General features: G+C 49.0%; 4 protein-coding genes across 4 annotated transcripts; 2 read left to right on the forward strand and 2 right to left on the reverse strand.

Annotated features, from left to right (window-relative positions):
- Window positions 1-11213: 11213 nt before the first annotated feature.
- LOC112894915 (V-type proton ATPase 16 kDa proteolipid subunit-like) lies at window positions 11214-12237 on the reverse strand. The gene is made up of 2 exons (XM_025962758.1): window positions 11814-12237; window positions 11214-11736 (listed from the first exon to the last, which is right to left on the reverse strand). Exons 1-2 carry the CDS (start codon window positions 11890-11892, stop codon window positions 11318-11320), a joined length of 498 nt encoding a protein of 165 aa, XP_025818543.1. The 5' UTR covers window positions 11893-12237; the 3' UTR covers window positions 11214-11317.
- A 7-nt stretch (window positions 12238-12244) lies between these two features.
- LOC112894914 lies at window positions 12245-15490 on the forward strand. Its single transcript, XM_025962757.1, has 7 exons — window positions 12245-12793; window positions 13002-13101; window positions 13192-13312; window positions 13650-13771; window positions 13860-13981; window positions 14363-14522; window positions 14986-15490. Exons 1-7 carry the CDS (start codon window positions 12655-12657, stop codon window positions 15107-15109), a joined length of 888 nt encoding a protein of 295 aa, XP_025818542.1. The 5' UTR covers window positions 12245-12654; the 3' UTR covers window positions 15110-15490.
- Window positions 15491-17544: 2054 nt separating this feature from the next.
- On the forward strand, window positions 17545-21084 carry LOC112893075 (chlorophyllide a oxygenase, chloroplastic). Its single transcript, XM_025960235.1, has 9 exons — window positions 17545-17723; window positions 17926-18168; window positions 18381-18485; window positions 18563-18841; window positions 18934-19081; window positions 19456-19640; window positions 19727-19839; window positions 19948-20242; window positions 20491-21084. Exons 1-9 carry the CDS (start codon window positions 17649-17651, stop codon window positions 20671-20673), a joined length of 1626 nt encoding a protein of 541 aa, XP_025816020.1. The 5' UTR covers window positions 17545-17648; the 3' UTR covers window positions 20674-21084.
- A 387-nt stretch (window positions 21085-21471) lies between these two features.
- Window positions 21472-23184, reverse strand: LOC112893076. The gene is made up of 3 exons (XM_025960236.1): window positions 22681-23184; window positions 22373-22552; window positions 21472-22279 (listed from the first exon to the last, which is right to left on the reverse strand). The coding sequence occupies exons 1-3, from the start codon at window positions 22843-22845 to the stop codon at window positions 21680-21682; spliced, it is 945 nt and encodes a 314-aa protein (XP_025816021.1). The 5' UTR covers window positions 22846-23184; the 3' UTR covers window positions 21472-21679.
- Between the last annotated feature and the right edge of the window lie 257 nt (window positions 23185-23441).

Genomic DNA, 23441 nt, shown 5'->3' on the forward strand with positions numbered 1-23441 from the left:
GTGGAAAGGGAAGCCGAGGGGGAGGCGAGAAGGGGCAACTCCCCCAGACCATCCGTGGAGTTGACCAAAACTCTGCCTTCGGTCCTGCAGGGTCGTCGGGTAGCGCGCAAACGGAAAGCGCAAGAACTAGAGTCTTCCAGGTATGATTATGCTGCCTTGTTGAATCTTCAAATATCTGTATTGTTGCACGCTAACAGTGTCCATTTGCAGTCCACCTGCTTCTCCCGAGCCCGGGCGCGAAGAAATGGCAACAGAGCCATCAGCTTCTGCGACAGGAGCGGTGACCATTGCTGTGGCAGGCACCGCGCCACCAGCTGGTGTGACCTCGCCGCTAGCAAAGGGTATCGCGATTAAGACGCGACGAGCTATGAGGGTGAAGAAGGCTGTCATGAAAAAGTCCTCGTTATAAGTTTGCATCTTGTTGCATAATGAACATTCTGCTCTTTTCGACTTGTAATGATATTACTGACTCTGCTTCAATAGGTCTACAAGCACTGTGAGGCACAAGCCGAAACTGGCCGCAGCTACCCCAGCCCCCGAGCCATCAGCCCTAGAGGAGCCAACTCCCAAGGAGCCAACCCCCGAGGCAGACACGACGCTGCCTGACCTGCCACCCCCCGAGCCCCAACAAGCCGAAGCCAGAGCTGTGGCGAGGAACAAGTCGAGGCCCCTGATGCCGCTCCTACGGATGGCACAGGTAAGTGTTTGACCGCCCACGACTGGCTACTTAGACCCCAGGCATTATGTACTGAATGCATATTGACTTGCAAGTGCCCAGCAACCACCTTCTGAAGAAGCCGCAGGGACCTCATGTAGTCCTGGAGATCTGCTGATGGCCGGACCCGGGTACCAGAATATCATCACCACCGATCTGGTGGATGATCCAATGCTGACGGATAATAACATAAAAAACTTCAAGAAGGCCTACAAGGAGTTGTACAATTTTGCCATGGTAGGACGTGATTACTCTTCTACTTGTATACGCTGTCGAGTTGCTTGTCTTAATCTCCCCCTTTATGCAGAACGTGATCACGCACTCACAAAAGAAATCTGAGAAGTTGAAAACAGTCGTGAGTGGTCACCAGGAGCTTGCTACCAAGGAAAAGCGCATATCCGAAGAGAGGACAAAGAACATCTATCTTCAGAGAGAGCTTGACAAGCTGAAACAAGAGCGGATTTGAGAGACGTGGCTCCTCAAGAATGACCTCCGCAACCTCGAGAAGGCCCACTCTGAGCTCCAGGAGCAACTCAAAGAGCAGAAGAAAGCGTACCAAGGTAGGCCCCTTTCTTCTCTCGAGTACTTTCCCTTAACAATTTTCCTTGGACTCTGAAAATATCTTCACCACAGAGCTTAGAAAAATCTTAACATACAAAGAAGAGCTACTTACTGATGTGAAGAATATGCTATATCGCCGTACAGATAACGTCAAAAAGCTATAGAAGGTAATCGCCGACACTGAACAACAGTTCGCCGATTGCCTTCGTCAGATCAAGACGCTAGGTGAGAAGAATGAGCAGCGACAAAAGGAGCTGGAGGATCTCAGGGGGGCCGCCCAAGAGCTTGTGGACATGGTGGATCCACCAGAAAAAGGCGAAGCAGGTGAGCGGCCCTTACTGGAGTGACTTCTCGGAGCGCCACAAAAGGTCGTCAAGTTCCTCACAGAAGCCCCGGTCGCGTGTGTCGGCCACGCCCTCGCCTTTGTAAAATCCTTTTGGCCGGAAGCTCAACTAGAAATCTTCGCTCAGGGAGTGGCTGCGGAGTGCACTGAAAAACAATTCAATGACTACCTCCTAGAAGCCCAACCTGTAGCACAACAAGTAGTAAAAAGTGTACTGCAGGATTAAAATGTAAAAAACAAGTACTCATTGCCTTGTATATATTCTTATTTGATGTCTCTATTTATACGTGGCTCAACTGAATTGTCATCCAGAATTAAAGGCTAAGTAGTAGACACTACCCCGGGTGCAGCGACCCTGGGAGTAGTTGTAGTAGCTCCGAGTAGGAACCTATTCAACAAGTTAGACATAACCCGATCGAGCAGGTCTAACCAGTTAGGAAAGAACGCGAGCATCGTCGCGAGACTGCCATGCTTATGGCAAGAAAAACGAAACTACCCCGAGTGCAATGACTCTGGGCGTAGTCGAAATCGCTCCTCATATGAGCGCGTCCAACGAGTTAGGTATCAACCGATTGAACGGATCGAACTTGTTGGAAATGAACGCGAGCATCGTCGCAAGACTGCCCTGCTTATGGCAAAAAACGAAACTACCCCGAGTGCAACGACTCTGGATGTAGTCGAATTAGCTCCTCATGCGAGCCCATCCAACAAGTTAGGCATAAACCAATCAAACGGATCGAATTTGTTGGGAAAAATACGATCATCATCGCAAGCGACCATCAGAGGTCACGGCAGAAGTCGATTCATATAAAGCATGAACGTAGCCGAAGCCTCCGTCAAAACTTATAATACAAAGTCGATAAAACATGAACGTGGCCATAGCCTCCGTTCAAAACTTATAACAAGAAGTTGATAAGACATGAATGTGGCCGTAGCCTCCGTCTGTTTAACAGAAAAATTTTCATTCCAAATTTTATGACACGTAGCCTCCAAATTGTTTCGGAAGAAAAAGGGCCACCTAGACGTCCGGAGAACAGATATCCCCGCACTCTTCCTCATGGGTAGAACTTACACAGGTTCTGGATGTTCCAAGAATTCGGGACATCTTGGCTCTCGGCGTATTGTAGTCGATACGATCTCGGTCTTGTAACCTGCTTGACGACGAACGGACCTTCCCACCTTGAATTGAGCTTGTGTAAGCCGGACTCGTCTTGGATGCGGCGTAGGACCAGATCGCCTATATTGAACGATCGTTCCCTCACGTTGCGATCATGATATCACCGGATCCCTTGCAGGTATCGAGCTGACTGAACAAGAGTGGTGCAGCGAGCCTCTTCGACAGAATCGAGCTCTAACTGCCTCGCTTCATCCGCCTCGCCTTCATTGTACAATTCAACCCTTGGGGATTTTCACAAGATGTCGGCCGGCAAGATAGCTTCAGAGTCGTAGACGAGGAAGAATGGTGTTTGTTCTGTGGCTTTGGACGGTTGAGTCCGGAGCCCCCAGACGACATGTGGCAATTCATGTATCCACTTTCCTCCTTTCTTACTGTTTTCGTTGTAGAGTTGTTTCTTGAGGCCATCGATTATCATGCCGTTCGCCCTTTCGACTTGACCATTGGCCCTTGGGTGTGCAACAGAGACATACTTGATCTCGATGCACGTATTTTCATAGAACTCCCAGAACTGGTTGGCCGTGAAGTTTGATCCCAAGTCCGTGATGATGGTATTCGGGAAGCCGAAGCGATGCAAGATATCGGAGATGAAATCAACAACTCGATCTGGTGTGAGCTTGGCTATCGGATTGTACTCGATCCACTTGGTAAACTTGTCGATAGCCACCAATACATGAGTGAAACCACCTGGCGCCGTTGTGAAGGGCCCAATCATATCAAGGCTCCAGCAAGCAAACGAACCGGATGGCGGTATGGTAATGAGACTGTGAGCTGGGACGTGAGATTGCTTGCCAAAGAATTGGCAGTTTTGACACCTCCACACAAGATCCTCGGCATCGGACACTGCGGTGTGTTGGTGTTTTACCGGCTGTCCACTGAAGGATATGCCCAAGGTGGTAAGTTTAGGTGAGGAGACGCCGAGATCAGGAACTCGAAGGTGCAAGGAACACAAAACTTAGACAGGTTCGGACCGCGAGGTGCGTAATACCCTACATCCTGTGTGGTGGTTTGTATTCCCTTGGGTGTAGAATGATCTTGATGATCTGCCTTGAATGGGTCCCTGCCCCCCCTTATATATCCAGGAGGTCAGGGTTACAAGAATTCTAGTCAATACTAGATAAGGAATCGTAACCGAATACAACTCGAGTAGATTCCATCTGTACCGACTAGCTTTATCTCCTATTCATATGAGATAAATAAGAGATAAATAAGATAAATGAGAGATAAGATGGGCTTTATCTCTTAAGCCTATTTAAACTTCGTTATGTACACAGTCCCGTGGCCTCGGGTCTGACACGGTGGGCCACCAGAAACCAGCTCTGTATGCTTTCCCCACCAGCGTTCTCAAAGCTGCGTGGTTGCCGCAAACGCTCTCATGTATCTCCCACAGTATATCGTAGCCGTCTTCTTTCGTGACGCACTTGATGAGAACGCCTGAACGTGCGCCACGCCGGTAAAGCTTGCTGTCGACTAGGATGAACCCCTTACATCTGCGCATGACACGAGCTGCCTCTGCGCTCCTTGCATCCGTCCCTGCCGGTAGCATTTGATCCCGGATGAAATTGATATAAGCCTCTCTCCAGTCCTCACCAAGCATCATAACCTCCCGATTAGCTTGTTGAGGGCCCGCATCGGTGGCTACCTTAGGTGAAGACTTGATGGATGGCTGCTTTAACTCCTGGACAAAGACTCCCGCTGGAACCTGTGCACGAGTAGACCCCAGCTTGGATAGTATATCTGCGCTAACATTATGCTCCCGTAACACATGATGAACCTCCAGGCCGAAAAATTTGTTTTCCAGCTTGCGCACTTCCTGTACATAAGCGTCTATCGTCTCTTTGTTGCAGTCCCACTCTTTGTTGACTTGCTGAATAACTAGAAGTGAGTCACCATATACAAGAAGTCGCCTGATGCCTAGTAATATCGCAAAATATAGCCCATGAAAGAGTGCTTCATACTCGGCTTCATTGTTGGATACCTCGCAAAGAATCTGGAGGACATACTTCAATTGTTCGACATACTTCAATTGTTCACCTCTTGGAGAAATAAATAGAACTCCAGCACCACCGCCATCGAGCTTAAGAGACCCATCAAAGTATATGGTCCAGTGCTCTGGCTTGTCGACTGGAGTTGGAATCTAATTCTCCCTCCACTCAGCCATAAAATCGACTAGAGTTTGAGATTTGATTGCAGTGCGTGGCTTGAAGTCAATAGACAAAGCCCCCAGTTCCACTACCCACTTTGATATACGCCCTGTGGCATCTTGATTATGAAGAATATCCGCCAACAGAAAATCCGTAATCACAGTGATCTTGTACTCATCGAAGTAATGATGCAATTTTCTTGATTTAATCAAAATTGCATATAAAAGTTTCTGGACTGCCGGGTATCGTACCTTGGATTCGGAGAATACCTCGCTGACGAAATATACAGGCCTCTGCACTCCAAATGCATGGCCTTCTTCGCCTCGCTCGACTACAATAGCGCTGCTGACAACATGAGTTGTTGCCGCAATATAGAGTAGTAGATCTTCTCCCGGCAATGGTGCTGTAAGGACCGAAAGGGACTGAAGGTGATGCTTCAGGTCTTGTAAAGCTCGCTCGGCCTCCTCCATCCATTGGAAATTGTCTTGGCGCTTCAGGAGCTTGAAGAAGGGTAGTCCTCTCTCCCCAAGCCGGGAGATGAACCTATTCAGGGCTGCCATACAGCCTGTTAGATTCTGCATATCTTTGATTGTGGCCGGAGCCCCCATATCAGTAATGGCAGAAATCTTCACAGGGTTGGCTTCAATTCCCCAGTTGCTGACGATGAACCCGAGCAATTTCCCTGATGGTACTCTGAAAACGCATTTAGTTGGGTTGAGCTTCCACCAAAATCTGCGTAGGCTGCTGAACGTCACTTCCAAGTCTGCAATCAGGCCATCGGAATTCCTGGTCTTGATGACCACGTTATCCACGTAGGCTTCAACGTTTCGATGCAGCTCATCAGCAAAGCACATCTGAATAGCACGCTGATAGGTTGCTCCTGCATTTTTCAAACCAAAAGACATAGTTTTGTAGGCGTAAGTCCCGAACGGGGTGATGAACGCGGTCTTGATTTGATCCTCCTCCTTGAGCGCAATCTGGTGATATCCTGAATAACAATCAAGGAAATAAAGGAGTACACAACCCGCCGTCGAGTCGACGACTTGATCAATGCGCGGTAGCCCGAAGTGATCTTTTGGGCAATGCTTGTTGAGATCGGTGTAGTCAACACACATTCTTCATTCATTATTCTTTTTCCTTACAAGGACGGGATTAGCTACCCACTCTGGATGAATCACTTCTTTAATGAAGCCAGCCGCGAGGAGTTTAGCTATTTCCCGTTTAATTGCCTCACGCTTGTCATGAGCAAATCTTCGAAGGCGTTGCTTTTTGAGCACAGCCTTTGGGTGTACATTCAGACTATGCTCGATCAGCCCCCTGGGCACCCCTGGCATATCCGCTAGTTTCCACACGAATATGTCTCGGTTAGCCCGAAGAAAACTGATGAGCGCGAGTTCCTATTTTTCATCTAAACCCGCACCGATGACGGCGGTCTTAGATGAGTCACCTTCCTGGAGCTGGATCGACTTGAGGGCCACGTCACCTGTCGACTGGATGCTCGACTTGCTGGTCTTTCTTGAAGGGATCTCCAGCCCGGCTTGGGAAAGCTGCTGCGCGGCCGTGAGTACTTCTCCTGAAGCATCTAGCACACGCGTAGTCGAAGCATATTGGATAGCCTCCTGATTGCAATCATATGACTTCTTCAAGTCGCCTCGGAGAGTGAGTACCCCACTTTGTCCTGGTATCTTAAGAAGCAGATAAACATAATGCGGCACTACCATGAATTTGGCGAGTGCCGGACGACCCAGTATAGCATGATAAGAAGATTCGAAGTTAGCAACTTCGAATTTAATGAACTCGGTGCGGTAGTTCTCCCTCGTGCTGAAAGTGACTGGAAGAACCACCGTGCCAAGTGGGTGCGCCGCATTACCTGGGACAATGCCGTAGAAAGGAGACTTGCTTGGAACCAGCATGACCGTGAAGTCTAGACCCATTTTTCTCAAAGTGCTAGCGAAGATGAGGTTGAGACCACTCCCACCGTCGATGAGCACCTTGGTGAGCCTGACTTCTGCCACCACCGGGTCCAGAACTAGAGGGAACTTACCGGGCTCCGAAAAGCTTGTCCACTGATCATCGCGGGAAAACGAGATGGGCACCTCCGACTAGCGGAGTGGTCGTGGTGCTACTGGCTCGACCGACATGATCTCCCGAAGAAGCAGTTTTTGTTCCCGCCTGGAACCGAAGTCTCCATCCCTCCCCCCCGAAGATGACGTTGACGGTCTTCGAAGCATCCTGGAACTTCGGGTTGCGCCCTTGGTCCCCTTGGTCATCATCTTCGGGTTCTTTGTCCATTGGCTTCTTGTTCTTCTTGCCACCACTGGAATTGCTGAAAGTCCTCCGGAGGTGGTAACAATCAATTGCCGCGTGATTGGCACCTGTATGCCATGGGCATTTCTTCTGCAGGAGCTTCTCGAACTTCTCCTGCGTTGTTGACTTCTTGCCTCGCGGGGGACGATCCACAGCCACGATGAGATTATATGGCTTGCACTTTCGGGGTGGACCCGGATAGTCCCGCTGGCTCTTGTTGTTGCGGTTGTCATGAGGACGCCTCAGATTGCCATCTTGGTGCCTCGGGAACCGCTCCCGCATCTTCTCCTCCTGCTCAGACCAATCGTGCATCATGTCACGTAGCCCCGCAACAGTCTTCAGCCTGTTTCGCCCGAAGTCTCTGTAGATGCCTGGATCGGTGATGCCGTTGTAGAAGCAGTCGATGATGTCCTCCTCAGAGATATTCGCGATGGTGGTGCGGACATCGAAGAAACGGCGTGTATAGGATCGTAGGAGCTTGTTACGTTCCTGTTTATACTGAGCAAGATTAAGATCGTGATGAGTACCTGCATGAGCGATCGCCCCTGGAAGTTGTCGATAAAGACCTTCTTGAGCCGCTCCCAGGAGTTGGTCGAGTTATTGCTAAGGCTCTCCAACCACGTGAGCGGCGCAGGGTCCAAGGCCATCGGGAAGTAGACGACCTTGGTGATGTTGGATCCTCCTTCGACTTCAATGGCGGTGGAGTAGCAACATAGCTATTGCTGAGGAGCTTGCTTGCCATCATACTTGGTGATGCCGATCGGCTTGAAGCCCTCAGGGTACTTGTAGCTGCTGAACCGTCCGGAGAAAGCTGGAAAACGGTCGCTGCAGTCAGTACCTTCTGTCTTGACTTCTTCGCGCACTTTGCGTCTAGAGTCGATCACGGACCGCACATCGCGGCCTTCATTGATGTGCTGGCGCAGGTCTTCTGGAAAAGGCCGATGATTGGTCTGCCGGGGGTTACCTCCTGGAGGTGGCTGCTGCCTCCCGCCAGGGGCCTGACTCCCGCGGCCATTGTCGTTGTTGCTGCGCTGAGGTCGAGGACGGCCGCCTGCCGTTCGACTATGAGCCTGGCTTCGGCTCTCGCCCACGCTCTTCCCTGACGGTAGACGCCAGATTTTGCTGATCCAGCTGGATCCAGGCCCTTTGTGCGTAACGAAGTGCTTGATGCACGTTCGGATCGTTACTGCGCTCGAGTATGGCCGTGACCCTAGCGATGTTGGCCACCGGAGTCCTAAAGCCCCGCTCGCTTACGGCAGCGAATTTGGCGTCAAGCTTGCGATGTATGGACCGCATGCGCTCATTGACCCTCCTTCGGTGAGCTGCGCGAGCTATGTTCCGGGTCCTCCGTGCCTCACGATCGGCGTCATTTTCGTCGCCGGCATTGGCTGTGGCTTCATCCTCGGAGACCGCATCAAATTCAACGATAGGCAGGTCACCATCGTCCTCGCCTTCTTCCGCCATCAGCACCTGGCGTGAGATGAGCTCCTCAGAGCTTTCGTCGACTAGTTCAGTCAACCCCTCCACCACGATGGCTAACGGCCTGCCCTCCTCAAAAGGCAAAGGCTCGAGGTGGGCTACAAGTTGATCCTCAACCTCGAGTAGATCAGAGGGTTTCATGCCCCTCCAATGCACGAAACGCCCCTTCGGGGTGGAGGTGATCATCAGATCGCTGGCACCAAAATAACCCAAAGCCCCCCGACGTGTGGTGGCTTCAGGCCTTCCAAGTTGGAGCGGACAGTCCAAAACCTTCTCTAATGTGGAGATGGATTCGGACATGTCGGCCTCCTGGAGGTCAGTGGTCAAATTGCGTAGACCGAGTCGTGATCAGCTACGCAAATCCTTAGATTGGGACGAGTCCAACCCAAGAAAAGTTGATGCAGCGCCGGATGAAGTCGCGCCGGAAGCAGACTCCACCTCGATCCTTGCAGCGGATGCATGGATTGATAAGTCGTCGAGATTATCAACGAACTTGTCAAGGTTGCTGCGAGGACCTACCGCGGGAGTTTTCGGCTTCATGTTGACGAGGAATCGACGGAAACTGCCTGCACCATCTGCGATGCAGACCCACGAGCCAAAAACAAATGTCGTGCCCTGAGAGGGAACTAACCTGGTGAACTGGAAAGATGCCCTCGAGTTCGCCGATGGATCTTCGATGCGCCCCCCTACCTGGCGCGCCAGTTGTCGGTGTTTTACTGGCTGCCCACCGAAGGGTATACCCAAGATGGTAAGTTTAGGTGAAGAGACGCCGAGATCAGGAACTCGAAGGTGCAAGGAACACAAGATTTAGACAGGTTCAGGCCGCGAGGTGCGTAATACCCTACGTCCTGTATGGTGGTTTGTATTCTCTTGGCTGTAGAAGTTGTGTTTTGAATGGGTCCCTGCACCCCCTTATATATCCGGGAGGTTAGGGTTACATGGATCTAATCAATATGAGCTAAGGAATCGTACCCGGGTATAACTCGGGTAGTTTCCTTCTGTATCGACTAGATTTATCTCCTACTCAAACGAGTAGAAAACAACTTAAATAGGAAATAAGATGGGTTTTATCTCTTAACCTTGTTTAAACTACGTTATGTACACAGCCCCATAGCCCCAGGTCTGACAAGCTCCTTAATTTTGTACGTCATCAACACCAAAACCCACTTAGTACGTCATCAACACCAAAACCCACTTAGGGGGCCAAATGCACTTTCAGCACCAACACAAGCAACATTTCTTTTTTTATTTATAGGAGGAAGAAAGGAAGAGAAGAGGTAGCACACCCTGTTGATGGTCGTCGCTACCATCCGGATTAGCCTGGCGTCGCCTTCAAGAAGGTCACATTGCTGAAACCACCGCCGACGCCAGCCCAAGATAGGTTGGGTTTTCACCCGCAACATCCAGCACCAGGGGCGGAGAGGTGCAAAATGACGCCTCCAACGAGGGAGCGGCGTTAGGCGTCGGCGTCCAAGCTTTCGCCAGCACCTCAGCCAAGCCCCGGAGGAATGGCAGCAATCCTGACTGCGGTCGACAAGAGTGGTGCAGGTGACCAAAGCGAGCGTCCCCGTCGTCACCTGGCGCCGCTGTGCACAACACGGGCGTCGCGCGCGCCGCCACCGCGTGTGCCATTGCTGCCAGGCCACGTGCGCCACCGCCATGGCCGCCGTCGCAGTGGCCAAGCCGAGCACCTCCGTGCCGCACGCCGCCGCCGCCGCAGCTGCCGTGGCCATGGGCGCCGCCGTTGTGGCAGCCGACATAGCGGCCGAGATGAGCATCGCAGTGCCGCACGCCGCCGCCGTGACCGCCTCCGAAGGAGGTCGCCGCAGCCAGGCCATGTGTCCGCCCGCCGCCGCCGCCGAGGCCGAAGGTGGCCAACGCTGGCACCAGCTCAGAACGGCCGGTGGAGTGCGGGGCCGACCCACCAGTGCGCGGATCCAGCCTCCACAAGAGCGGATCTGGCCGCCGGCAATGCCCAGGGCGCAAGGAGGAAGGAAGACCGGAGGGGATGAAAGAATGGAGAGAGAGATGGGGAACGAGGGAGAAGACGACGTCCCCTCGCCGCCCTTCTAGCTGCTCATCGGACTTCCGGCGGGCAACTCCAGTGGCGGTGGAGGCAGACAGCGGCGGCGGGGTGGGGGTAGGGCGGCGCAACGGGGGAGCCACCCGAGCCACCCCAGAAGACGACGCGGAGGCTACAGGTTTGTGTGTATTTTTTTTCTACTTTCCTGTGGTGGGCATGTTATTGTTACGTAATAGTTATAGTAGACGGAGGAGGATGGAGATGAGGCACATATCTTATTGCTTATATAGATGTTTTTCTTCGTATTTTTATTTAAGCTAACCCACATTACTTGATGCCAATACTTGATTTATTTATTTATTTTATTAGAAGAAAAGGAAGAGATAAAAGAGAAAGGAAAATAAACCACCTTCGTTCTAAAGTAGAGATCATCTCTGCATTAAATCATTACAAATTCTATACGCAGAAGTTTCGATTCCATCAAATCACAAACCTATAGTAAGAGAGTTTTAGAGTACAGGGATAAAGAAAAACAGCGTGTCGAGGGATGCATTGTTGGGAAGAACTGAGTCTAATTTGCACGAGATTGGCCCGCGCGCGAGGAGAGTATGATTCCAACGATGAGACCGTAGAGTCCAAGAGCTTCGGCGAAGATTAGGATGAGGATCATGCCCACGAACAGCTTGGGCTGCTGCGCGTTGGCCCTGACTCCGGCGTCGCCGACGATGCCGATGGCCATGCCGGCGGCGAGGCAGGAGAGGCCGCAGGAGATCCCGGAGGCGAGGTGCGAGTAGCCGTCGAAGAGGTAGTATGGCTTGGCGACGGGGTTGATGCTGGAGGTGATGATGACGGCGACGATGAGGCCGTAGATGCCGAGCACGCCGGCCATGACGACGGGGACGATGGACTTGGTGACCAGCTCCGGGCGCATGACGCCCATGTGCGCCACCCCGACGCCGCTCTTGGCCGTGCCGTACGCCGCACCCATGCCTGCATTACCAATTAGAAAGCACCAATTATGACGAAGCAGTCAGCAATGTGGGAGCAGAATCGGCAGACAGTCTTACAGGAGAAGACGAGCGCGGAGGAGGCGCCGATGAAGCCGAAGAAGGGGGCGAGCTCGTCGCCGTTGAACGTGGACGACATCGTGTCGTGGTGTTGGAGGGACACGGCGAGACGGCGTTGAGAGCGAGGAAAGCACGCGCGGCGAGGGCGGCGTGCCGTGGTGTTGCGGTTGATTATATGAAGCGTCCGGGGAGCAAGACAAGAGACGTCGGAGTTGTGTTGGTCCGCGGTAGGAAAGCAGAGCAAACACTGCTCCTGTTCGTTATGGACTCTTTCTTCTACAGTCTTTTCTTCAGTTTCAGCCCAACCGCAACCAGAACCAAACCTTTGTCGTTGTGATCGGGTTTTAATTTTCTTGGATTCGAATTCTGTTCAAACTCATCTCAGAAACCATTTTTTTCCCTTCCGATTTTATTTTTTGCGAAACAGAACCAAGCGAACGTGACTCGAGTTCTTGACTGTGTTCCACGCGGATCTCATGCGCACGATGATGCACTGGGATCGAATAGCAACACTTCAACGCCTCCTAGGATTTTACTAGTATTTTGGAAAGAAAAATCAACAAGAAAAAGTGCTTGAGGAGGAAGGAAGTTGAAGAATAGCACCAGTAGAGTAGAGTAGGGCGGCCACCAGGAGTCGAGTCGAGTCGGGAGGGACGACTTCCGCAAGTGCAAGTGCCAAGGTGAAGCCGCGCCAGCGAAGCGAAGCGAGCAACCCAAACAAGAAAAAAGAATTCCATCCAAATCTCCACGCCGAGTCGCCGATCCGCGCGCCCCCGCCCCACCGCCGGCGAGGCCTCCCCCGATCCACCCACCCGCGCACCAGCCAAGCAGAGGCGCCGCCATGGACGCCAGCAGGAAGAAGAAGTGGCTGGCCTGGGCGGTGGCGGCCGTCATCTTCGTCGTCCTCATGCTGGTCACGCCCGCCATCCCGCAGAACGAGGACTACCACGACTTCGCCGACCAGCGCACCCTCTTCCTAGGTACCCAAGCTTCAGTTGACGGACACCCCCGCGCCGCGCCTCAATCGCCGCTCTCCCTCTGCCCTCTGGCCTTTACTATACCAGCCTAGCTAGGAATTCCCAGTGTGACCGACCACTTTTGCCACTTGTTTCTTCGATTCATAAACTGGGAACAAACTTGTACACCACTACTAGTCTTGCTGATAACGAGCCTCTTCTAATTTTGCAGGTATCCCCAACACGTTGAATGTGATTTCAAACATCCCCTTCTTTTTTGTGGGTGTCACAGGCCTCATCCTGTGCCATTACAAAGATTACTTCAGGCTCAGGTGCTGAATGGACACCGCTCATATAAGTCTGTTCGTTCTTCTCATCCTATTTAAGATTCTAAGCACTCTGATGGTAAATCCTGCTCGCAGCTCACAGGGGGAGCTTTGGAGTTGGACGCTGTTCTTTGCTGGTGTCACTGCTGTTGCTTTTGGTTCTTCCTATTACCATCTCAACCCGAATGATGCCACCCTAGTTTGGGACAGATTGCCGGTGAGCTTTTGTTGGTTTTACTGTATATATGCCATGGATCTCATAGACCCCCGTAGTTTATACCTGTCTGCAGTCCTAAAGAGCACCACAATGTTGATTCAACATTGATGTTGATTACATGATGTAGGAGAATCAAGGGGATTTGGCAAAGAAATGACGGAAAGATCATGTCTCTGACTTAACTAGGATCTGTTAGCTGATACTCGCCCGTAGACTTGTGTTTACATAATTTCCTAGTGGGGAGACCTAATGGGAATCATTGCACAACCTTTGTCCTTACTTATGTTCTGTACATTTTTAATGTGGTGAATGTTGACATATTACCTTGTTTGTCCAGATGACGATTGCTTTCACCTCGATCATGGCCATTTTCATCATCGAAAGAGTTGATGAAAGAGCAGGAGCAAAGTCCCTAGCACCACTTGTGATTGCTGGTGCCCTGAGCATCCTTTATTGGAGGCAAGTTATCTCAAGTGTTCAAATATTCTTCTTTTCAGTTCCATTTTGCTTTCAATCCCTCCATTTCCACTGTCTTTACTGTATGCAGTTACTTTGACGATCTACGCCCGTATGCAGTAGTTCAGTTTGTTCCGTGCATTGCTATACCTGTAATGGCTATAGTAATTCCGCCGATGTATACACATTCAAGCTACTGGTTGTGGGCAGCAGGTTTGTGAGATTGTTGCTCAATGTAAATTTGATATATGTTCTTTTGGACATTATATTTAAGAAAAAGGTTAGGACTTTATATGTGGGTGGAGCAAATCATGGTATTTGCAATGTAGTGAATTCTTCAATTGCTCTCAGGCAGTCAGGCTCTCAGCAGGGGTGTTATATTTTTCTTCCCCCCTGATCATGTATATGAGAATAGAATCCATTTCTTTTCCCCAAAAATGTTGTCATCTGGATTTTTGTAGAACAGCTAGCTGTCCACTCAAAACAAATACATGTATTGCTGACTTTTAGGCATTTCATATAAGCATAATTTACTAATGATCTACTGCAACCTACGTTATCTATTTGTTCTGATTTGTCAATAAAAAATTTCAGGATTCTACCTCCTTGCTAAAGTAGAAGAGGCTGCTGACAAACCTATCTATAGGTGGACTCATCAGATTGTTAGTGGTCATTCTCTTAAGCATCTATGTGCTGCCATGGTACCTGTTTTCTTGGCTCTGATGCTTGCCAAAAGGACTATTGAGCCAGAAAGGTATGCTTCTGCGCTGCTTGTTTAATGACAACATTGTTTAGTCTATATTAAATGCATCAGCTGAGAACATATGCTCATGATTCAACCAGTTGAACCGTTTAGTCTATGCATTAATTAAAAGGTGGAACTTTGTTTGTTTCAAGAAATCTATTTCTGGCCCTACTGTTAGCTATACTATATGTTCTTATATGAGCACAACTTCTATTCCCAATAACACTGCAGAACTGCAGCCTTTGCAATAGTTTTGTTTTGTCTGTAATTCAAATCTGCCTTGTGACCCTGTCAGTGCTCTATTTAAATGTTGGTTTCTGCATTTATCTTAGGTAGCTACCATGATAACTTAATGAGTGTACTTGCACTGAGACCTGAGAGTGTAACGTGGATATGCATCATCTGTCCTAGTATATATAGGTTTACATCTCTGTTCAAGTGTGACTTGTTTTGCTTTTTCCCTGTAATTCAGGGTAAGTTTACTCCAGAAGTGGAAGATTGGGTTGATTACTGTGAAAGAAAGTCGTTCCAAGGTTGGGAATACAGTCGATGTCAATTGCAACTATGCTGTTGTTTCAACATCATCTGAACAGTGAATATACATCTAGCATTTTGCACACATGTAAGGAAAAGAAGGCAGTGCACATCCTTTACTTGGAAATTCATCACCACAGATGAGTTTCATCGCTGCTGATCATGGTGCCTGACAGTGTTGTAGAGAACATTTACAAAATATTGTGCATAGTAATAATAAATGAGTGCTGAAACTCTCTCTTTCCCACCTTTCCCGTTTTTACCAAGATGATATACTCATGTACTAGGACAATGGTGGTTATAATACCTACATGTGTCTTAACTCTGTGGGGATGCTAAACTCCTATACTCAGGCCATTAGGATGTGGCTAAAAGAAAGAGCCCTGTAGTTCATTTGTAAAAGATGTTGATAAGAGTATCCTTCATTGTTCGACCAAGGATCATAAGCGTATCTCCATTCCTTGTTGCCTCTTTTGGTTGATATAGATAGACCAAGGTTGGACCGAGAAATTTGGATTTTCACCACCGTAAACAGTGGGCTTCGCAAATTTGCCATCACTAAGATTTACTTGGCATAATTACCACCTACATCGTTGACAATTTATTTTCCATACCATTTTCTCTAATTTATTGAACTTTTGCAACGCGGCTGCCACCAGTGGTCACTGCTCTTGGAAGCCTCCTTTACTTATATAGATATAAAATATAATTGATAGTTCATGCTGCCTAAAGGCTTCTGCATGCAGAAAGAGAGGCAAAGGATGAAGGAGGTGCCTATTTTATCCTCTTAGTTTAACTGTATTCCATTGCATCTTTCTCTTTCAATTCGCTGAATCGTCTTATTTTATTTTTTCTTCTTAGAGGCCATTTTTGCACCATTATTAATTATATAATAATAATAATAATAATAATAATAATAATAATAATAATAATAATAATAATAATAATAATAATAATAATAATAATAATAATAATAATAATAATAATAATAATAATAATAATAATAATAATAATAATAATAATAATAATAATAATAATAATAATAATAATAATAATAATAATAATAATGGATCCTGCATCGTCGGCAAGCAAGAGCAGCGTATCATGGGATTCGATTCTTCTACAGGGAACGTAGCAGCAGCTGCAAGCAAGAGCAGCGTGCGGGAGCGGGGAACTCCTACGAAAAACTGATGGCCAGAAACTATCGAGCGCAAAAGCCAAAAAATATCTCGCCACATGTATCTCCTCCCACCCGCTGCCACGTCGGCGCGTCCCGACGAAAACGCAACCGGCCTCTTATCCCAACCTATCGTTTACGCTGGCAAAACCTCTTTCGCCGTATCAACCCTGCTTTCCTCTCAAATTCAAATATTGACTTCATCTTCAAACAACTTATTTGAATTCCGTTTGCCAAACGCTAACTAGAATATATCGTTTTGGATTTGCTTAGAGCATTCCTTATAAGCACTATTTCACCTTTTCTGCTTATAAGGAAATATTAGGCACAAAAGTGATAATATAAGACGGCATCAGTATCACACGTGTATGTCCACCGTGTGTGTGTGTGTTTTGCAAAACGCAATACAAACATCTAAACTCTACCCACAAGTACTCACCCTATAAACATACGCATACATATCTCAACATATCACCCTTACCTAGTTGTGTTCTCTGGAATTCATACTCTATGGGCAATGCTAGGCTTGAGCAAACTCAAGACAAAGCCAACTCATCTGAAACATCCTTTTAGAACCATACAATTATACAGGTCAACCCTATGGATGGTGGTATAGTGCCAATGCCACATGCATCCAAAATTCCGTATAGAAAAATCATGGTCTTGGCCATTACAAAAGTAGCTTAGAAACAAATTTCAGCAAGCTCTATGGCCTCTTTGGAACACATGATTTAAAAAATGAAGGAATGGGTTTAAACAAGACATAGGAATAGGAAAAATACAGAATTGGAGTTGCACAACACTGACAATCCTACATGAACTCAAAATGCAGGAAAGTTTCTAAAGTAGCATTTTGATTTACAACACAGAAAAATACGAAAATTTGAAAAGAGATACAAACATAAAGAAAAGTTTTTACTTGTTAGCTTTCCTCTAAAAGTTCTATGGGTTCATGCATCCCATCGGAATTATGAGGAATTTCATATCCCATCGGAATTATGAGGAATTTCATAGGGTACAATTCTTTATTCTTATAGGATTGAATCATTCAAAATTTCTACGATTAATAGTAGTTCTAAAGAGATCTTTATTTGATTCTTACAAAGCTAAGGGTTCAGAATGGCAATTGCCAATCCGGGTCACGGTACTGTTGCCGTAGATTTGTAGGTGCAAAAAGTCTGGGCTCCCAACCCTTGGTGCTCGAGGCCGCCACATCAGAGCGCGAGCCTTGTGCCGGATCACACGTGGCAGCACGTGTGAGGCTCATGGAGATCGCGAGTAGCTCGGGCCTCTTATCGACAAGCCCACTTCAGACGCGAAAAATCATTTTTCGAAAAAAGTTTAGGCATAACCATCTTATTTTTCGTTTTTCTTTTCTCTCTCTTCAACCCTGCTCAATCGCGGCGGAGGCGTCGTCCATCTCCATGAACACGGTGGCTTCTCTGTCTTTGATGCCGCACTTGCTCATTAAGCCTTCCTTCACGTGCTTCTCCAGAAAGGTGAGCTCTTTATCCTTTTGCTCTTCGTTTCCGGTCCGGATTTTTCTTTTCTGCTTCTCCTTGAATTCTTATTTCGTTGTGTCAAAATCGTGGATGGAGTTGGCAATCTCTGCTAATGGCTGAGTTCTTCAGCGCTAGGTTTCTGGCGAATAGGGGACATTAATCCAGCTAGCTCTTGAAGTATAATGATGTTTCTGCGCAGGGCGTTGGTCGCTATGGCGGAATCAAGGTGTATGCGGTGCTCAGGGAAGATGGAGCTGAATTCGCGAAGAACAACAACCTGGAGGCCCTGTTCCATGTCGATGACCCCGGGCCGAGGGTCCCAATCAAGAAGGGCAAGTTCTTGGATGTGAACGAGGCTCTGGAGGTTGTCAGATTCGACATCCAGTACTGCGATTGGAGGGCGCGGCAGGATCTCCTCACCATCATGGTTCTCCACAACAAGGTACCAAACACAGTTTCGGTGGCGCTAAGTTCAGAGACAGGTTTTGTTTCAGTATGCACTTGCTGAATATCAAATATTCAGTATTCATGAACTGATTGGTAGTCATAAAGTTATGCATAAAAAGGTGCAGCTTTTGCCAATTGTTTTGAGCTTGAAATAGTGGTGGACGAACACTGACCGTGCCATGGTGCGTTGCTAAAACTGAAATGCAGGTGGTAGAGGTTCTCAATCCTTTAGCAAGGGAATTCAAGTCGATTGGAACCTTGAGGAAAGAGCTTGACGAGTTACAGGAGGAACTGGAAAAAGCTCACAATCAGGTATGCTACTGGAAGAAATCATACGGAAACATTCAATGCCACCAGCTGGTACCTGATGTTTTACGTATCTGATGCAGGTTCATTTATCGGAAGCAAGAGTATCATCTGCGCTCGACAAGTTAGCACATATGGAGACCCTGGTAAATGACAGGCTATTGCCGGATGGAGCCTCTAGTACATCCACAGCCGAGTCCACTTCCGTAGTTCCAAGTACATCATCCACCACCCATGTCCGAACTAAGAAACAGCCGCCTAGGAGTCTGAACGTGTCCGGTCCAGTGAAGCCCTACAATCCCAGCTTGAGGAACTTCTGGTACCCAGTTGCCTTCTCCAGTGATCTGAAAGATGACACAATGGTAAAGCACTGAATGTTTCAAGCCATTACAAAGTCAGAGCTTGGAATTACAAAGCGTGTGCTTACTTGATGGGCTCATATGTGTATTATCAGGTACCAATAGATTGTTTCGAGGAGCAGTGGGTGATATTCCGTGGAAAAGATGGAAGGCCTGGATGTGTTCAGAACACATGTGCTCACAGAGCTTGCCCCCTTCATCTTGGTTCAGTGAATGAGGGTAGAATCCAGTGCCCTTACCATGGTAAGAATTGAGAGTCAGTAACTTCGAATTCTAAACTTGAATACATGAAAATAGGTTTTACCTTCATCTTTCGACATGCTTTTGCTGGTTTTGCAATTTGAATACTAATGTCAAAGGTTACCTTGTTTTCCAAGTGCTTATCCTGCCCGACTTGTCTGAATTAAAAGTGACATTTAGTTAGCTATGCTTGTAAAGCACAATATTGTCTCTTAAAGGTCAACGTATTGGATCCTGTACTTCTACAAACTTAAAAAGTACATGGATATCTTCTGACGAAGAAAGACAATTGTTCTGTCAGTGCATTATCCTCATAATAGTAAAAAAAAAATAAGGTTGATGTGTGCTTAATGTTTGGGATTTATTGTAACCTTCAGGTTGGGAGTACTCGACCGATGGAAAATGTGAGAAAATGCCATCAACAAAGATGCTCAATGTGCGCATCCAGTCATTGCCATGCTTTGAGCAGGAAGGAATGGTTTGGATCTGGCCTGGTGATGATCCACCAAAGGCCACCATCCCTTCTCTGCTACCTCCTTCAGGATTCACAGTTCACGCAGAGGTAAAAGGAAATCCTATTATGCTCCAGTGACTGTATTGTTATGCAAGTTTCTTATGTTGTAACGATGTTCTTGATTCATTCTACAGATAGTGATGGAGCTACCTGTTGAGCATGGCCTTCTCCTTGACAATCTGTTGGACCTTGCCCATGCTCCTTTTACACATACATCCACCTTTGCCAAGGGTTGGAGTGTTCCAAGGTATATTTATATACCTTTCTGAAAACTGATGGATGAATATGAGCTCTGATTGTCGTGGTGATATTATATGTGCAAATCAACATGCTGATATTGGGTTGTTTCTGTCAGCTTGGTGAAGTTCTTAACACCTGCATCTGGGCTCCAAGGGTACTGGGATCCTTACCCCATCGATATGGAGTTCCGACCACCATGCATGGTTTTGTCGACCATCGGCATCTCGAAGCCAGGAAAGCTAGAAGGGAAGAGCACCCAACAATGTTCGACACATCTTCACCAACTCCATGTTTGCTTGCCCTCATCTAGGAATAAAACTAGGCTGCTGTACCGGATGTCGCTAGACTTCGCTCCCTGGCTGAAGCACATACCGTTCATGCACCTACTGTGGTCACATTTCGCCGAGAAGGTAAGTCTTGTGCTTTGATAGATACTAATCTTTTCCCTCAGCTTGTGCCTCACACTAGCAGTGGTTATCTTTTCTGCATTGCTATCTATACTATACAGGATATGACTATGATACAGGGACTGGTAGATCTAAATTGGAAAGTATTAATCAATACTTTTCTTGTGCAGACTAAATCAGAATGCACCTAGAGTAATTTTCAATAATTGTTCCTACAACTCTGATTTCTGATCCTGGGTGATCTTGTGCAGGTCTTGAATGAGGACCTACGGCTTGTTCTTGGGCAGCAAGAACGAATGATCAATGGAGCCAACGTCTGGAACTGGCCGGTATCCTATGACAAGCTCGGAATCCGGTACCGATTGTGGAGGGATGCAGTTGAGAGGGGCTCCGACCGGTTACCATTCAGTAACCAAGCTGAGAGTGGATCATAGCCGGCCGGTTTATTTCTTCATCTGTAGTCTCTTTCTCGTCGCATTTCTTAGCAAGACGATGGCCAGAATTAGCTGTTGGATTCATACCCACAGTTATTACCTAGGCGTGCGTCTCTGCGCAGTTGAAAATTTGCCGGAGGATGCTATGCATTGGAACATTCTGGGAAGGAAGGCTGGTTCAGAGAATGATGGGCAACGTCATTGTCTGATGTCAACACTGTACACTAGCGACGGCATCACGGGATGCAATTGTAATCTGAGATTGATCTGTTTTTCCTCCTCTTCTTCTTTTTCACCCTTTTATGTAAAGATTCAGCGAATGTCACTCTGCCGAAGCATGTATAATCATACTACCAGCTACGGAGACATGTTCATATGAGAAATGGCAGATATTCCGAAGTAGCAGAGGCCCGGGGGTTTGTCTGGCTCTTTTTCAGTCACTTTCTTGTGGTTTGCTAATTCAGAGAACCAAAGTCTCCGTTAGGAAAATTCAATTGTGAACAAATGTTACTACATTAACACAATACTCATTGACAACTGGTCAGCCCTGAGGTTTGGATCTATCTCCAACTACTATATTCTCCATCGTTTTAATCTTCTCTATTCTGTAAGAATCTTTGTGAAAATTTAACACAGTGAGATTTTTAGAAGAAAGAAGTTGGCATTGGATGGAACTGTCCTAGAGACAGAGACAGATTGTCAAACCCATTTTTGGATTGGAACTAGGAAGGGGAGGTTCCGAGTCCGAGATGGATAGCGGCAAGAATGCAGCAGTCATCTGGAAGCGACATTCGTCTGTCTCCTGAATTTGAATGGCTTTCCGTTTCAGCTAGCTTCGTGTTCATGGTGCCGATGAGTAAAAACGGCGAGGTAACTCGGATAAACCACACTGTTGTATACGTGTAGCACGTTACAGGCACAGCGTACAGAAACCAGTATCTCAACAACAATAGAACGGGCGTCATGGCACGGCATGCTGCTGCCGCTCTGCCTGCTTGGGTCGCCGTCAGGCGGGCGCCGCCGCGGCGAGCCACGTGAGCGCGGGGCCGAGGACGCGGCCGGCGCGCGGGCCGACGGCGTGCGCGACGCCGGGCAGCATGGGCGAGGTGAGTGCGCCGAGGAGGAACCAGTTGAGGCTCAGCAGCGCCACGGCGTCGGCGGCGGGCCCGCCCCTGCGCAGCGCGGCGCAGCACCGCGACACGGTACGCATGGACACGCCCACCACGGCGAAGAGCCCCGCCAGCAGCGGCAGGCACGGCGCGTCCGCCGACCACGCCACCGCGCCCACCGCCAGCGACATGCCCAGGCTGAACAGGCTCCGGCGACACGCGGCCACTTTAGCCGCCTGCTGCTCGTCGCCCGCGGCCGGTGCGGTCGTCAGAGCCAGGACCGACGCGGGGTCGGCGGATTTCACTTTCAAGGAGGCGGCGGCGTCCTGTGTCGTCGCCACAGCTTCTTCCTCTCCCCGCGGGATCCTCGTCGGTTTCTTCTCAGGCTCCGATGCCTTGTTGCTGCCATGACGAGCCGCCGCTGGCGGCGGCTTGTCCCACATGGACTTCCCCTTGTGCTCGTTCAGCCGCATGTTCTCCTGCCTCAGCGCCTTGAGCTGCCAATAAGAGAGCTCCACTCCAATGAATCGCGACGACTAGCATGCACGCAAGAGAATGACAGGCATGATTGTTGTAGAGTATGCAGCTACCTGGGTCTCGAGGGCATGGATCCTGGCAAAGGCGTCCTCGTTCTCGTCCTCCATCTCGTCAAGAAGCGCGTCCATGGCCTCCTGCTCCCTGAGCGCCGCCTGCAGCTTCTCCTCCAGCTCCCTGTTAACCCACACCAAGTCATCCATCTGGGCCTGCATCTCCCCAATCAGCCCGCCCAACTGAAACAAACAGACAAACGATTGGCAAATGCAAACCATGAAGTGGTCGAGACCACCAATCTTAATCTTCACTGATGCCTCACAATTAAAGAAAAGGCTAATTAAAGACACCCATCTATCACTATCACCTTTCTTTCTCTGTCGACGGCGGTGAGCATCCGGAGCGGGAAGGCGAGGAAGCTCAGCGCCCACACCATAGCCTCGCAGCAGAGGAGCGCGGGGAGCTGGAGCAGCCGCCGGAGCGCGCGCGCGCAGGCCGCGAGCAAGAAACAGCAGCCCCAGGCCACAACCATGCCTTCTGCCTGGCTCAGCTGCTAGTCACCGTGCGCCAGATCGAGCCATGGCGACGCCTCTGTCGTCCTGCACGCTCTGTCGGGTAGCTAAGCTAGCTAGGTTCTCTCTGAATTTGAACGCACGGCGCAGCGCAGCAGATAACCATGAACGAGGAGAAGATGAGGTGAGCTGGAGCGGGCGGTCGATCTCGATGCGGCGACGAGCCGACGATGGACGGAGCTGTTGATCTCCGGCTCGTTTCCCCAAGAGGTAAGACAGACAGACAGGTAGTACCCACCACTAGCAGAGTAGCGGGTGATCTGGTGAGGGGACAGGCGGAAGCGAAAGAGGATGGATGAGCTCCGGATTTGGGGGGGCGTGGGTCAAGTCAAGGTGGACACGTGAGCTCCGGCGAGGGGCCACACGTACACCGCCCCCGTGCCCAGCGGGCGAGCACGTATCACGGCAGGCCATCGCGCTCTGCCCCGTCATCACCATGCTGCTGCTGCTTCCTCTTGGGTTTTGGTCGCGATCCTATCCGTTGCTACGCCTCTTTGATGGATTGCTGCTACTAGCTTCTTCCAGCTTCCGATCCTATCCAATCCATCAGCTCTGA

Source organism: Panicum hallii, chromosome 5 (assembly GCF_002211085.1).
Source record: "Panicum hallii strain FIL2 chromosome 5, PHallii_v3.1, whole genome shotgun sequence".
In the NCBI taxonomy this organism is placed as follows: domain Eukaryota; kingdom Viridiplantae; phylum Streptophyta; class Magnoliopsida; order Poales; family Poaceae; genus Panicum; species Panicum hallii.